Source organism: Scomber scombrus, chromosome 12 (assembly GCF_963691925.1).
Source record: "Scomber scombrus chromosome 12, fScoSco1.1, whole genome shotgun sequence".
NCBI lineage: Eukaryota > Metazoa > Chordata > Actinopteri > Scombriformes > Scombridae > Scomber > Scomber scombrus.
In genome coordinates, this window is record NC_084981.1 from 30393231 (window position 1) to 30409409 (window position 16179).

Sequence of the window (16179 nt, forward strand, 5' to 3'; positions counted from 1 at the left end):
CAGCTGAGAAGTAACGTTAAGTTGTTCAAACTGACAGTTAAACATAAGGATGGTTGGTGATGGACAGCGTGTTAATTAGTCACATGTCCACATTAATGCACCGAATTAAACAATAACTCACAATGTTACTTTAATTTTTTAAATATCCATATTTCTACCTTTCAGCTTATTTTAAACTGTGTGTTTCTGCAGCAGTTTGGTGTGAGTGTTGTCTAGTGGACGAAATACTGATTAATCATTTTGGAACTTAACTTTGTAACATCTGTTTATATAATAAGATAAATAATAATGTATAATCTCAGAACATATTTATTATTGCTTTCCAGACTTTAAAGACTGTGTAAAGTGAATTCAGACATTTCTAAACACATTAAATAGGTCATAAATGTATATTTTTTAAAAAAGGTGTAAAAAGCATTCCAACCATTTAGATTTGAATAGTGGAGCTAGGCTTAGCATAAACCCGCCCTGCTGCTGTAGAGGTATAAATACATCCAGCGCCCACTACTACTACAGTCTACAGTTAGCCAGTTAGCTGAGTTAGCCGCCGAGCTAGCAGCTGAGCTAGCAGCAGAAAGCTCTCAGACCTAGCGTCCATGTTCCTGGTAGAGGTGGTGACTTTGATTGACAGGTGACACTTGGTAGGGGGCGGGGCTTCAGCGGAGTCAGCGGCCACTCCCACAGCGTTTGGGAGCAGAGAAATAGGCTGATTTTTACACAACTTTGAAGACTAATTTCATATATTTGGCGATTTTTTTAATCATCAAATTTGGCAGGGTGGTTAACAACACACTTTTCTGTGGTTTGTCAAACTCAGAACACATATTTATTCTTACTTTACACAGACTTTAAGTAGCTCAAAACCTGAAATTTTGAGACCTTAAAGGACTAATTATTAGTGTCCAGGTTCACTGTTAACTCTGATGGATCTAAAGTGTGTAGAAGCAGAAAAATGACTTTATTTAAGCCTGAATTCACATCAGGACTTCAATAATCAGACTGTTACACATAATAATGATCACCACACACAGACCTGCTGTTTATTTCCTCACTAGCTTTTATTAAAACTCTACTTAAAGCAACAAATTTTACAGGACAAGCAGCTGGTTTCTACTGCGACCACAGTGACACTGATCTCAGGAGAAGATAATTAAACACAAAGAAGAAGAAGGGATGAATCCTGACGCAGTTTTATAGGAACCAGATCCTGAATCAGCTGCTTTCTAACTAACCGAGTGCTCGTTGGTCCATGACAATTTTATTTTATCGGCATAGAACTTTAAAAAAACTCAAAAACACTTTGAGGAAAACAATGAACAAAGGAAAACAACGCGAGTCTGAACTGGAATAGAAAACAAGAAGAACAACAGTGTACAGTACGTTACCTTCAGGAGGAACAGTGGAAAGGTGCCACACAAATAGTACTGTGATCTTTAAAAGGAACAGTCCAAAGCTTTTAAGAAATCCTCTCGTTCAGTCTTCTCTGGAGTCCGATAACGAGACAGATATCAGTTTCATCTTTGTGCATTATTCTATATTTTTATGATTAACTGAAATTCCCCCAAAAGAGGCTGAAACCAAACAATGAATGAATTTATCCAAACAAGTAAAACAAGTACAAAAAAATGTTAACATAAACCGTTTAAATCTACAGAAGTTGTTTTGTGATTATAACCAACTCAAGCAAAAAGTCATTTATTTAAAAACTTAAACATTATCCAGCAAAGATTGAAAGTTGAAGACCGAAAATTGTAAATGAGTTTTTCTACTTTCGTGTCCTTTTAATCGTCGTAGAAACCTTTTTAAACAGGACATTAGTTGTTGGTTTTAAAGTATTCAATAGGAAGCAATAAGCGGTGAGACATCGGCAGCAGAAAAGAAAGAAAGAACTTTAAATTCCTCTCTGAACTTTATTTGCAGGAATTATTTAATGGTCGAATTCATACGACGTGTTTGACCCGAGTGGCGACTCTGCTTTCAGGTGCAGTTAGTTTAAAAATTAAATTATCCATATTTGTGAGGAGCTTCTAAAGATTTACGTGTTCTGTAGAAACCGATGAGCTCTGAGCTGAGAGACACAAAATACAGAACACTAAATCTGAAGTACGAGTCATACTTCAGATTTGATCAGATTTCCCTTAATTAGCCCTAAATAATTAAAACTGCACTACAGGATGTGAAAGGCTTTCATGAGGAGAATAGTTAGATTATTATAAACTACTACAGTACAGTTTTATTCTGCTTTGTTAGTTTGATACAGTAATCTGTAACGAATGAACAAGTTACTCAAAATAAATGTGTATCTTCTGGAGGTCTTTGGTATGAACGTATTAACTTTATCAGTTATTTGTTGCAGGTGTTTGTCCTAACAGAGAATTTTGTGATGTTAATAAAAGTAAACGTCTGTGTGATGAGCAGGGTTCGACACATCCTGGACCAACACAGATCAAACTGATATCCATCTTCTTATCAGACTCTCTTTCAAAGTATTGAAAATATCAAGTCCATCATGTCAAGTGTGTTGTAACTTCCAGCTGCCTTCAAGACCATTATTAATAAATGTCTGTGACTCCTGCAAATATAACCTCTCAGAGTCAGAGTCTAGTCTGCTCCTACTCAAAGTTGAAGTCATAGTCAAAGCTCAGAGACGTCATGTCTGAGGGGAGTCCGAGGGTCTCAGGTGTGATTTCCATGAGTTCAGAGTCATCCTCGCTGGGTTTCACCTCCTCTAGAAGCGACTCTGAGCCGTCTCTAGGCTCTGACGGCTCTAACCCCTTTGGATCCAAGTCACAGTCTCCTGAAGCCAGCTCAGGTTCTGGTTCGGACTGGTCCTGCTGGGCTTGCTGCCGCCGGGTCTGGTATCTGGTTTGGGATCGGGTTTGTCGGACAGGGCGGGAGGCAGGAGAGGTTTTCTTTGTAGGAGTCATTTTGCCTCTAGTTTTGGGTCCTGGCTTGGACTCGGATTCGGTTAGTTGTTGTGTGTCAAGGAGGGTCTCTGGAAGGGAATGGGACTGAGTGTCCTGCTCTAGTTGAGGTTCAGATTGTGGTTCCGGCTTAATTTGAGGAACCACGTTGGGCTGCATTTTTGATGTGGGTTCGAGCATGGCAGGCTCGGTTTGTGGGGCGATTTGGGACTCAAGTTGAAGAGTCTGGGACTGGTTCTGAGGAACACTCTGAGCCTCAGATGGAGTGGAAGTTTGTGGAGTGGTTTTAATTGGAGCCACCTCAGAGGTTGGAGCTGGGGCAGAATGCATGGACCAAACTGATGCTATCTGAATGTCTAATTTTGACGGGATTTGTGGACATGGAAATGTACGAACCTCAGTTGGAGGTTGGGGCTGAGATTTAGGCTGGGGCTGAGGTTGTGGTTTTGGTGCTTGCTGGGGTACAACTGTACTTTTATTGGTGACACTCCAATCAGTTCTGGTATCTGCCGCTACTGGTTTGGTGATGGAGGAAGTGCCTGATTGGCTGGTGTCTATTGTTACTGGTTTGGTGATGGAGGAAGTGCCTGATTGGCTGGCGTCTATTGTTACTGGTTTGGTGATGGAGGAAGTGGCTGATTGGCTGGCGTCTGTTGTTACTGGTTTGGTGATGGAGGAAGTGGCCGATTGGCTTGTGCTGCTGTAGAAGATGCCGAATAAGTCCTGGGCTTTGGCTGCAGCCAGGTTCCTCTTCACTTTCTCAGACCTCTGAATTCCTTCACTCATAGTCATGAAAGGTGGGGGCTTGACGAACACTGTACGTGTCTGCTCGCTCTCTGGGACTCCGGGAGCTGCCACGTCAGACACGATCTTTATCATTGCTGATGGTGCAGGTTTTGGTTCAGGTGGAGCAGGGGCAGCCTCCACTGGGGCAGGTTTAACCTCCACTGGGGCAGGTTTAAACACTGGGGGGGCAGGTTTAGACACCGGTGGGGCAGGTTGAGACCCTGGTGGGGCAGGTTGAGATCCTGGTGGGGCAGGTTGAGACCCTGGTGGGGCAGGTTGAGAGACCGGTGGTACAAGTTTAGACACCGGTGGTACAAGTTTAGACACCGGTGGTACAAGTTTAGACACCGGTGGTACAGGTTGAGACCCTGGTGGGGCAGGTTGAGATCCTGGTGGGGCAGGTTGAGACCCTGGTGGGGCAGGTTGAGAGACCGGTGGTACAAGTTTAGACACCGGTGGTACAAGTTTAGACACCGGTGGTACAGGTTTAGCCTCACATGGCTCAGGTTTAGACACCGGTGGTGCAGGGATACACTCCAATGGTCCAAGTCTACCATCCGGCAGTACAGGTTTATTTTCCAGCATTGCATTCTGGGCATTTAGAGCCTTCGTGAGAGGATCAGGGTAGTCTGCTGGGCAGTCTTTGGGAGGAGGTCCTAGTGCCCCTGTGTTTTGGGGTCTTATGGAGAGAAAGTCATTGAGAGGTGCAGGTCTGCCCATCATGGCGGTTTTCCTCTGGACTGCAGCAGGTGCAGGAAGGTTGGGCCTGATTCTCCCCCTGCTGGCGCCAGGCGACACCCAGGGAACGGGCATGCTGCTCTGGCTCGACAGCTTCTCGGCTATCTCCTTAGCGACGGCCACCGACTTCGCAAAAGAATCTTCGGCTGAGACCGACTTCACCTTCGCAGCAGCTTCGTCATCCTTCAAGAACTCAGCCGCCACTTTCTCCGCCTCCTTCGCCAACACGTTCTCCTTCTTCTTCCACGTGAATTTTCCAAACGAGGGAGTTGTGGGCACTGGCGGTTTGCCGGCCTCCAGGCTCTGCTTGCGGAGCTTTGCCCTCATGGCCGGACTGGGTCCACAGAGGACTTTGGGGGGGTCGAATAGCTTTGAAGGAAGTTCAGGTTGCTTGCTGACCTCTGGTTTCAGAGGCTCAGGCTTTTTAACAGTTTCCTTCTCAGCCTTCCCTTTCCCTTCATCTCGCTCCCTGTCATACTTGGACCTAGTATCTGAATATTTACCATATTTATACTTGTCGTCGTCTTCTCGCGGCCCGTATCTTGGCCGGTTGTCGTATCTGTCTTCTTCCTCTCTGCGATACCGGTATCGATACTCTTCTTCTTTGTTGTATTTGTATCGGTCTTCCTCATCTCTCCTGCCGAATTTAGTCCTCTCCTCTTCCTCCCGGCTATACCGGTATTTATCATCCTTCTTGTTGTATTTATATTTTTCATCCTCATCTTTCTTACTATAAGGACTCTCCTCATCCTTTTTCTTGCCATTTTTAAACTCCTCTTCCTTCTTCAGTTTCAGCTTTTCCTCCTCTTCCACCTTTTTATCTTTAAATTTCTCCTCTTTCCGACCATCGTCATCTTCTTCCTTCTTTTTCTCTTTGTCCTTTTTCTCCTTTTTGTGTTTGCTCTTTTCCTCCTTGTCTTTGCCTTTCTCTTTCTCTTCATCCTCATGTTTGCGTTTCTTTCCGCTCGTCTCGATGGCCAGTCCTGCCTGGCGATCCAGGTTCCTCCTCTGTTCGTACAGCGGATTCTCATACATTTGTTTCTGTTGAAGGAGGCATGAAAACAAGACAGTGAAGACAAGATATGAACAAGACTTCTGCCTGAAATACAAACTAATCTCATTCAACAAGGAAAAAAGCTTTAACCCTTACACACTGTTCATATTCTCTCCTCAGTTTGTTCTCCTCATAAAAAGTGTCTATACCAAATGTTGAACCACAGATGTGTTTAGAAAGCATCAATAGTCGATCTGACTGATCAATAAATGTGATTAAACCCTGATTCATGTTCCAGAGAGCAGAGAGAGTGTATTTTTTAGCTTTTACACCACTAAACATCTCCTATCACACAATATCATGTCCTATTTTACCTCAGACATGAAAATATAACATAGCAATAATGATGGAAATGTATTTAATGTAAAGGTAAAATGAGCAGAGCTTTATGGAACTGTGGGGTTTATTGTAGAACCATTAGAGCCATCAGTCTTCACTGCTACATCATAAAAAGAAATCCTCATAACTACTATCTTATTAAAACTACTAACTATTCATTTCACTATAACACATGGCAATAGATACAGAGATAATCTGACCCAGAACAGCCTCAATGGACAATCATTTTATACAGCTGTTAAATGTCATATTGGGTCAAATTTGACCCGAACAGTATGTAAAGGGTTAATGTTCATTTGTATGACAGAGTATCAGTGCCACATGAGGAAAAATACAAAAATTCCGCGACTAGATTAAACTCAACATGTCGATTTTAATCTCAGCGTGTCGACATTTAAGTCGTCACGCTGAGATTAAAGTCGAAATTTCGACAATAAAGTCGGCATGTCATGTCGACTCTATTCTTGACAGAATTAGGAGAGAGCTCGATCGATCCTCAGACTCAATCTGTTGGCCCATGAAAATGCCTTGTGTAGATGAATCGGTAAAACTACTTCAGAACCGGTTTTAGCAACAAAGAAATTGTTCTCACAATGTTATCATAAGTGTGAGAACGTTGAGAAGGTTGAGCCGAAAACTGTCTTTTCAGAAGGATAAACCTACACATGTGGAGGAAGCAGCTGCATTCCTGCAAACTGAAACAGCTGCAAACCGAGCAGATGCAAAGATATTGATGGTTTAAAGTTGTCATGTCGAGTTTATTCGCGTCATGTCGAGTTTAATCTCTTCGCGGAAAAACCTTTTTTCCCCCCTCATGTGGCCTGATACTCCGTCGTAGACTTGTGTTCCTGCCTGCTGACTCGTGCTTCAGATAAAACAATCATCCTGAACTCATCTATCCTCCCAGAGTTAAATACCTTGTACTTCTCATTGTGACAGTGAGTGGTGACGTGCTCTTCTGCACAGATGGCGTCTCCGTAAAACTGTTTACACAGCAGGCAGAAGAATCCTCTGACGGGCAGCAGGAACTCTGAACCTGCAGCAGAAACACACGCAACCGCATTTTAAATCCAAAGGTGGCGACAAAATAACCTGTCAATTATGTTTACCTGATGGAAAAGCCTCCGTTTGCAGTACCTGTCAGGACAGGAAAAGGTTAAAGAAGTAACGCCTCCTCATAGAATATTTAAAAGTAACATGATGAAGAATTCAGTAGTGTTATAACGGAGCAGAAACTGTTGGAGAAGTGTTGTAGCTGCTCAGTGATGTAGCAGACAAACAGGCCTGTAACCAGCAGTTAAAGCACTTCTCCAAATGTTAAAGCAGAACATTTACATTTAAAACAGGGACTGAATGGAAAGCGGAGGTGCTGAGAGGCGTCTGCTGTGCGGTTCCATCACTTCGTTAGTACTGTTTTCATTATGAGACACAGAGATCCAGACTGAGCTCCACCTGGAAGCAGAAGACGGCTCAGACACCGGCATCATCAGGAAAACAATGCAGCATCACCGTGAACGTTTTAGGAGAAGGGTGAAGGTGTTGGTACCTTTGGCTGGCTTCGTCAGCTTCTCCTCTGATGGCATGTTCTTGGTGATCTTGGTGGGAGTGGAGGCCCAGGGTCGGTCGTACGGGTCAAGCGTCTGTGGAGCAGGAAGGAAGTTGTGTTATGTGGGAAATGAAGGAAGTAAAGTAGAAGAACATGTGAGAGAATCATCTGAAGTCTGGACACAGCTGCTCGTTTCAAAGGTTTATTTTTGACCTGATGAAGTTCAGATCTGACCATAGACTGAATATAAGAAATGGACGTAACATCCATGACGTCACCCACTGCTGCTCGGAGGCCAATCACGACGTAGCCACGCCCTAATGCATACCCTGCTTTATCGTCACATATAAAATCAGGGAGGCCAAAATGTCCCAAATGAACATCATACTGCATTGAAGAAGGCTTTAAACTAGCGATTGAGACCATAAACACATTTTGAAAAGGTTTACTGAGGTTAGAAATCAAGTGAGAAGTTGGTGAATTCTCCATTGACTTGTATAGAGACGGAAGTCCTTTTGACACCAAAACGGTCGCCCCCTGGTGGCCTTTTGATAGAATGCAGGTTTAAGTTACTTCCTGGTTGGCCTCATTTCAGAGGACCAGAACTCCCCGCCTGGATCTGACTTACAGCAGACTTTAATGTTTACTACATGACTCCATATGTGCTCGTGTTTTTTAAAGTTCTACAGTGAAGAAAACAACAAATAATAAATAATTAAAACCCTTGAATGAGAAGCTGAGTCCAAACTTTTAACTTAATGGATTTTAAGACATTCGGCTTCTAGTTTCACTGAGAACAGCCGGCTGCAACAAGAGATTCAGTTAAAGATGTTTATAAAAGAATTAAAACAGAGATCCACCTATTTAATAGCCTCATTTATCATTAATAAATAATAATAATATTAATCTAATTTATAAAACTCATCAGTTGTTACGGCCGGTCGTCCTTCATGAAACTAGAGTTCGTCGTCTTGTTCACACAGATGAATGAATAAACATATTTTTGGATATAATAATAAAAACAAACCTTTCGGTGTATTTTGCTGTGCAAGTGCGTGAAAAAATCAAACATGGAACCAGAGGTGAGGTTACAGTTTTTGCACCAGTGGTTTCCAGCGTCATAGTATTCAAACGGCTGATGGGGCGGAGTCTGTGGCGGCGCCGGGCCGGCGACAGGCGGCTTGTCCGGCGAAGCTCGTGATGGCAACGACGACGATGATGATGACGCTGAAGGTGCCGATGAGCTCTGCTAAGAAACAAAGATGGAGGAGAGTGAAGATGGCAGCAGACACACAGACTCACACTAACAGAGACGCTTTTCTGTCGGTTCTTACCTGCAGATGTTTCCGCCTCCAACACGCCACAACGATCCGACCAAAACTCTAATCCGCCTTAAAACTTCTAATCCGCCTTAAAGTTTAACCTCGAGTTTGTTTTTTAATGAACTCTGAACAGAGATTAACGATGAAAACTTTGTTTCCTGTCGCAGCGACGAAGGCAAACATCTGATCTCTGAACTATCTACGATCAAACCGACAAGATCAGAAAATCTTGTCCTGTAACTAAAACTGCAGCTAACGATCATTATTGATTATTGATTAATCTGAGTAATGTTTTTTGTCAATTAATCGCTTCGCCTATAAAAACATCAGAAAACTGTTTTATAATTTCCCTCCAGTGTTTTATATTTAACTGTTCATGTGACCAGAGCTGCAACTGAACATTATTTTTATTATTGATTAATCGGTTGATTACTTTGATTCATTGATTAGTTGTTTGATCCATTAAAAGGATAAAAAATGTCTGAAAGATTCAGTTTACTGTAAGAGATGAAAGAAAATGACTCAAAACCATTAATCAATTATCAAAATAATCAACAACTAATCAATCACTGCAGCTCTCGTCACAAATAGAATTTTCTTCTAGGACGAATCAATTATTAAAAATACTGCTGATTAGATTTATTTGTTTTTAACATGTAAACACAAACAGAAAACTACAAATATTAAATGTTTCACTTTTTTGCTTGAAAAGATCTAAAATAGTTGCTGACTAATAAATTAATCAACCAATCATTCATCAGCTCTACATGTAACGACTTTAATATTCATGAATGAACGAATGTGTTTAAGTTCATTAACTAGAGAAGAAAACCTTCCTCAATTAGTTTCGATCAATAACGATAATGATAAACTTTCAAAATGACATTCGGACTTTTCCTGACTGTACGATTGGAAACGTGATGAAGCGTCAGACTGGACGACGAACGAACGGACGAGTGAAGAAATTCATAAAAATCAATAAAACACATTTCAAAAGCATCAAAAGAAAAAACCTTAAAAAGAGCTGATATGAAGATTAATAACAGTCTTAATCTGATCTGTGTTTACACGTAAACAGCATAAACTGATTAAAAACAAATAATCACTGCTCTGATTTTAATCCACTTTATTTTTAAATAATCTGAATTTTTAAGAAAAGTTAAAAACCAAAATTATCCCTAGCTATGATTTAAAAGCTCCTCATGAAACAGAAACAAATAAATAAATAAATAAAGGGGAACACCACTGAATTCAGAACATCTCCACAAGCAGTAAATAATATTATCAATATAGTCAATCGACGGTTCAGATTTCACTGATCGAAACATCAGCAGAGAGAAAATAAACAGACTCTTTCTGCCCCTGAACAGATCAACAGATCAACAGATCAATAGATTGGGTCTGTTTCGTTAATGTCCTGCTGTTGTTCAGCTGCTGTAAACTGACACTGAACACACGTATTGATCACGGGTGAATTCAGTGCTGTTCCTCGTGTTACCTCCTCTCCAGATCTCTGTACCTTTATGCCGCCGGCTGCCGGTCGCCCCTCAGGACTTCTCTCTTCCTCCTGTTTAATCTTCGTGGGCGTCGTTGGCGGCATCGGCTCGTCGTCCTGCTCCTCGGCTGGCTTGATGCTCCTGCGCGGCCGGTCGGAAGGAGACAGGCCCAGGATGAGCGCCACCTTGTCGATCTCGCTGCGTTTCTTCTCGGCGGTCTCGTGCTCTTTGCGCAGGTTGGAGATCTGCGTCATGACGTCTTCCTGCAGCAGGCTGATCTTCTGCAGGAGAGGATCTTTGTGGCCGTCCTTCTCACGTCGCTTCTTCCTCAGCAGCTCGCCTGGAAACACACAACATGTAAGAACCAGCAGAACCAGAAGAACCACAAACAACCAACAGAACCAGCAGCTGACAGACATGAACATACCCTGCTGCTTCCTGAGTCTCTCCAGCTCCTTCATCAGATACTCCTTCTTCTTCATCCTCACCTCTCGGTCCTGTTTCAGCTTCTCTCGTTCCTCCAGAACCTGAAAACGAACATCAGAGTTTATCTGCAGCTGCTTCCAAGTTTCTTTATTGTTATGACTGAAATAAAAACAGGACTACAAACCTTTTGTTTCTGGCTCTCGTTGTTTTGCTCTTCGGACACTCTCCTCTCGTGGCTGCTCACTTTACAGTTTCCCTTCTCAGCGTCTGAACTCTTCATACCTGAAGAAACACGATCAAAACACTCAGTTGACGTCCACCACTGATCCCAGTACCACTAAAAAAGACTGATGCTGTCCTTAATATGCGATCCCAGGAACATTGTACCTTACTATGCGATCCCAGGAACATTGTACCTTACTATGCGATCCCGGGAACATTGTACCTCACTATGCGATCCCAGGAACATTGTACCTCACTATGCGATCCCAGGAACATTGTACCTCACTATGCGATCCCAGGAACATTGTACCTTACTATGCGATCCCAGGAACATTGTACCTCACTATGCGATCCCAGGAACATTGTACCTTACTATGCGATCCCAAGACCATTGTACCTTACTATGCGATACTAAGAACATTGTACCTTGCTATGTGATCCAAGGAACATTACACCACCGACTCTACACAGAGATCTATGATGTTGTTGTTGTTGGAAGTGTGAAAAAAGTTGAATATTCCTTTATTGATCAGACTGACCTTTGACTCCGAGCTCGGGGGTGTGCTTGTTGTATGGCGGTTTGTACGGCATGGTGGGGGGGAAGTCGTCTGGAGGGGTCTGGGGGGGCAAGGTCATGCTGGGGGGCGGGTACATGGGCGGCCACTGCTGGTGCATGTATGGCATGTAGTTCCCGTACTGGTTGTAGCCCGGCGGAGGGAAGTTGGGCGCCATCATGCCATGCACCTGTGAGGGGGGGTATGTGGGGATGGGCACCCCGCTGTGGGGGGGGGTGGGGTTGGGTTCTTGGGGGGGTAGGTTTTGTGGTGGCAGCTCTTTGTAAGGCGGCGGCACAGCTCCACTCTTCGTGTCTCTAGATGGGGCTGCGGCGCTGCTCTTCCTGCGGCTGTCGTCGCTGCTCCAGCTGCCAGCGCGGCTGCGGCTGCTGCTGCTGCTGGAGCTGCCGCTGCGGCTCCGCCTCCGTCGCCCGCGACTGTGCCGGCTGCCGTCAGAACTGCCGGAAGAGTACCGCTGGCGCCGCGTGGGAGTCTTAGGAGGCGGCTTGTTTCCGTGGAGTCGCTCCTTGGTCCTGGCGGCCATCTTGCTGATCTCGACCACGCCCAGGTCCAGGCCGATGGTCTGCAGCAGGTCCTGGATCTTCTCGTACTCCTCCACCGCCTGCCGCTCGCTCTCCTCCAGCGGCTCCGTCCCCGGCGGGTAGGCAGGGTTCGACACCTGGACCGTGATGTTCTGGTCGGGGGTGATGGCGGACCGACCTGCGTACCTCATGTCTACCTCCCCTCTGGCGGGGGGGGCCTGAAGGTGTGGCGGGACACCTGGGGGGAGGCCATATGCCTGAGCGAGGGCGGCTTTCTGCTGCGTGTATTCTCCGTACAGCGACTCCTCCGTCACTTCTGCGTACATGTCCATCGTGGGATTTCGCAGCGGCTCGCTCGGCGCCGGCGCTTTGGGTTCCTCTGCGTCTCCGTACAAGAAGCGCTCCTCGTCGTCGATGTCGTCCACCGTCTTCTCTGGAGGTTTGGCCCCTTCAGCCGCCATCGGCCCCAGCAGGTTCAGGATCTCTTTGATCTCTGCGTCGAGGCCAACGCGCTGAGCCATCTGCGGGTCGGATCGTAGCTCGGACAGCATGGACGCCACCGTGTGAGGCTCAACCCTCATCGCATGCAGCAGCTGATCGGCCACGCGAGACATGTTGGAGCCCTGAAGACCTCGAGGAGAGTCTGAGCTCTGAAACCAGAAGACAGCAGAGTGACACCTCCTCACAAAGATCCTCAGAGGACAGATACACGTTATAAAGACTCAATGTTTAGTTCATTATTACTGTTTTCTTATTGGCTCACATTTAATGATTTGAATCCAGAATATGAAGAAACTTTGATTCATTTCAACTTTCAGAAACACTGAACTAAATATCTTCATATCAGTCACATGACGGCTTTTAATTCTTCTTGTGTCAGTTTCAAAGTTACTGATAGGTTATTTTGACCTTTAATCAGAGCTGGGTCTATATGTGTGTGTGTATATAATCAGTATATTATATGTGGTCTGGGGGCTCAGTGAGCGTGTTCGTACCCGGACAGACGGTGAGTCCTCGGAGTCGTTGCGTTTCTTCAGGATGGATTTGGTCGGCTGACTCAGCATCTCTTCCAGCTCCTTCCTGCGGCGGGCCGAGTCCAGCTCTCTGAACTCCTTCCTGGACTTGCTGTCATTGCTGCGGCTGCTGGAGCTGGAGCTGCTGCTACTGCGGCTCCTCTTGCGGCTCTTACTGCGGCCGTGGCTCGCTGCTTTGCTGTAGCTCCTCCCCCGGCTTCGGCCTCTGGACCTGGACCTGGACTTGCTGCGAGGGCGGCTCTTGCTGCGGCCCCGGCTCTTGGCCCGGCTCCGGTCCGGACTGCGGCTCTGGCTGCGCGGCCGGCTCTTGCTCCTCGGACGGCTCTTGCTGCGGCCCCGGCTCTTGGCCCGGCTCCGGTCCGGACTCCGGCTCTTGCTGCGCGGCCGGCTTTTAGCCCGGCTCCGGTCCGGACTTCGCTCTCGACTGCGGCTGCGAGGGCGACTGCGGCCCCGACTGCGGCTGCGCTCGTATTCAGGCCGAAGATGATAATCTCTGTTCAGACACAAAATGCATCATTCTTAACGTCTCTGAATCATAATGTTGGGAAATAATTACTTGCTGTGTAATATTAGTATTTCATGTATAATAACAATTTAAATTCAACTGTGCGATATATAATATGCGTTTTCTTCCCTTCAGTTTAATCTGTGCAATAACAATATAATCTCAATACTAATATTACTGTTGTTCTGTAAATAATTATTATGTTTTATTATATATTTCCACTATTGTTCTTCATACGTCATTCATTCACTTCATTTTTGTTTTTTTAATTCTTTCTTATTGTCCACTTGCTGCTGTTATAATGCACATTTCCCCATTATGGAACTAATAAATGAATATCTGATCTGATCTTAATGAAAATAATCATTAGTTGCAGCTCTGTTCTTTGTTCACTAACTGTTCATCAGCAGTTTCATCAGCTGTTAACACATTTCATTTGTTACCTCTCATGGTGGCGTGGGGGGGCGGAGCCTGACGGTCCGGTCAGCTCGTTGCCGACGGTGATGACCAGGTTGTGGTCGAGGGGAAGCTGTCCTCGAGGCGACGGAGATCTCTGAAACAAAACAGGAGCTCAGAGTTTTATAATCATCATAAGATCAACACAGACCTACAATAATATCAATCAGCTGTAATCAATGCTTCTATTGATCATTACAAGATTTAGTGAATCTCAGAAGCAGCTGATGATCTGCTGTTGGGTGATGGGATCCGTTAAATGCTCCCGATTCATCTTCAGCAGACAGTAGATTACCTCAGCAGGCTGCACCTCTTTAACCCAAATATCACAGATTCTTGCATTAAATGTAAACAGCAGAAAGGATCTTTAATAGATTGTTTGTGGGAAAGACTGATTGAACCTGAACAGTTAAATCATTGATAATAAAGAAGAACCTCTCAAACCCCGACGACTTTGTGACTTCTAAAAATGAAAAATCCTTACTCTGTATTTGGTTTTTTAGAAGCTAAAAGATGTAAAGCCTGTTCATGAAAAACATTAAACTCTTGTGTTACTTCAGGACTTTTTACTTTAGGAAAGAACAAGCTCGACAAGTTTAGGAAAATCTGTAATTTACTTGAGAAAAATGAAGCAGACGACTAGAATGATGATCTGAAGTTTAAAAGCCTCAAACTGATCTTTAATTCTGCAGCTTAAATAAAACTAATAATGAGAAAACACACTTTAAGAATTGTTAAGTGTTAAATATGCTGTAAAAGTTCAGGAGAGGAAAATAGACATGTGGAAAACTATTATTTTTATTTACTTTGATGTTTCATTTGCACCTAAATAAACATTTCCACCAATAATGTTAAACATATTTTGGATTTAATGAGTTGTAATCTCCACCAGGAAGCGCTGCCCATATTACAGTAATAAATAAATAAATATATATATATATATATATATATATATATATATGTATCTGCTGGTGCATGTTGCCTGTTTAAGGGTTTATTTAACTTACTGACTGTTTATTTGCTGCTTCTGTCAGAAACATTTCAGAATAAAAGCTTCATTAAACATATTATTGGATGTTTAGTGCAAAGCTGCAGAATGCAACGTGTTTCAGGACTAAAGAGGAAGTTAATAACAAGTGAGATTAACTGTCATTAGAACAATAACATCAGACTGTTCTCACCTCTCTCTGCGGAGCTCCGGGCCAGTACTCCCCGGCCCGGTGGCCTCCCGCCCCGGGGGACGGATATCTCCTGCGGGGCGGAGAGCGCCGGTAGTCCGGGCCTCCGTGGTCGTGGTACCCCGGGTGGTACGGAGGCCTGGGCCGGCTCCGGTCGTCCCTGTAGCCCGGTCCGAGGTAAGGCCTGGGCGGAGGGGGGCCGCGGCCTTCAGGAGGCGGCGGGTAGCCTCCTCTCGGTGCAGGCCGACCCCGGTACATCTCCTCCTGCAGACACTCAGAGGCTTCCCGGTCAACCGGAGGATGCTCCCGGTGTTGCGTCGGTGCAGATGTGAAACCTGCAGGCGGTTTATTCCTGTGTGTATTAATCAGTATCGATGAGCGATGTGAGTCTCTGCACGCTGATCAGTCTGCACACACAACAGAGTTTCTTCTTCTGCAGACAGAAACAAACAGAGCAGAGCAGCTGCTGACACCTGCTGGACAAACAGCAGCACTGCAGAGAGACAGGAGCCATTTAACAGCTTTCACTCATGATCTTCCTCAGTTTAGCTCTCATCGTGTTATAGATGTTCAAATATCTACAATGTGCAATATATATAATTTACTTCTTTCTTCAGTATAATCTGTGTAATAACAACATCATCTCTGGTATATTATCACTCATAATATTATCACTATCTAATATACTAATATTACTAGTATTTTAGCTAGTGTGTGTGTGTGTGGGGGGGGGGGGGGGGGGGTTTATACTGGTGCAGTGAGGTCTATACTGGTGCAGTGAGGTTTATACTGGTGCAGGGAGGTTTATACTGGTACAGTGAGGTTTATACTGGTACAGTGAGGTTTATACCTGGTGCAGTGAGGTTTATACTGGTGCAGTGAGGTTTATACTGGTGCAGTGAGGTTTATACTGATGCAGTGAGGTTTATACTGGTACAGTGAGGTTTATACTGGTGCAGGGAGGTTTATACTGGTACAGTGAGGTTTATACTGATGCAGTGAGGTTTATACTGGTACAGTGAGGTTTATACCTGGCGCAGTGGGGTGATGGCGGACC

At 44.5% G+C, this 16179-nt stretch overlaps 1 protein-coding gene across 2 annotated transcripts; it reads right to left on the reverse strand.

Annotated features, from left to right (window-relative positions):
• Positions 1-669: 669 nt before the first annotated feature.
• Positions 670-15535, reverse strand: znf318 (zinc finger protein 318). 2 transcript variants are annotated; one of them, XM_062429838.1, is made up of 11 exons: positions 15126-15535; positions 13932-14041; positions 12945-13476; positions 11393-12599; positions 10816-10913; positions 10633-10732; positions 10229-10545; positions 8415-8633; positions 7388-7481; positions 6759-6877; positions 670-5489 (listed from the first exon to the last, which is right to left on the reverse strand). In XM_062429838.1, exons 1-11 carry the CDS (start codon positions 15378-15380, stop codon positions 2613-2615), a joined length of 5928 nt encoding a protein of 1975 aa, XP_062285822.1. In that variant the 5' UTR covers positions 15381-15535; the 3' UTR covers positions 670-2612. The 2 variants fall into 2 exon arrangements, with proteins under 2 accessions (XP_062285822.1, XP_062285821.1); XM_062429837.1 differs by having other exon boundaries at positions 8415-8636.
• Between the last annotated feature and the right edge of the window lie 644 nt (positions 15536-16179).

What these genes read in the sequence shown, in the direction of transcription:
- znf318 (XM_062429837.1), bottom strand. Translation starts at nt 15,380, where the DNA reads ATGTACCGGGGTCGGCCTGCACCGAGAGGAGGCTACCCGCCGCCTCCT. An exon ending in CCCCGAGCTCGGAGTCAAAG is followed by an intron (nt 10,914 to 11,392) that starts GTCAGTCTGATC and finishes GTGTTTCTTCAG; the next exon opens with GTATGAAGAGTTCAGACGCT. An exon ending in GTCACAATGAGAAGTACAAG is followed by an intron (nt 5,490 to 6,758) that starts GTATTTAACTCT and finishes CTCCTTCAACAG; the next exon opens with AAACAAATGTATGAGAATCC.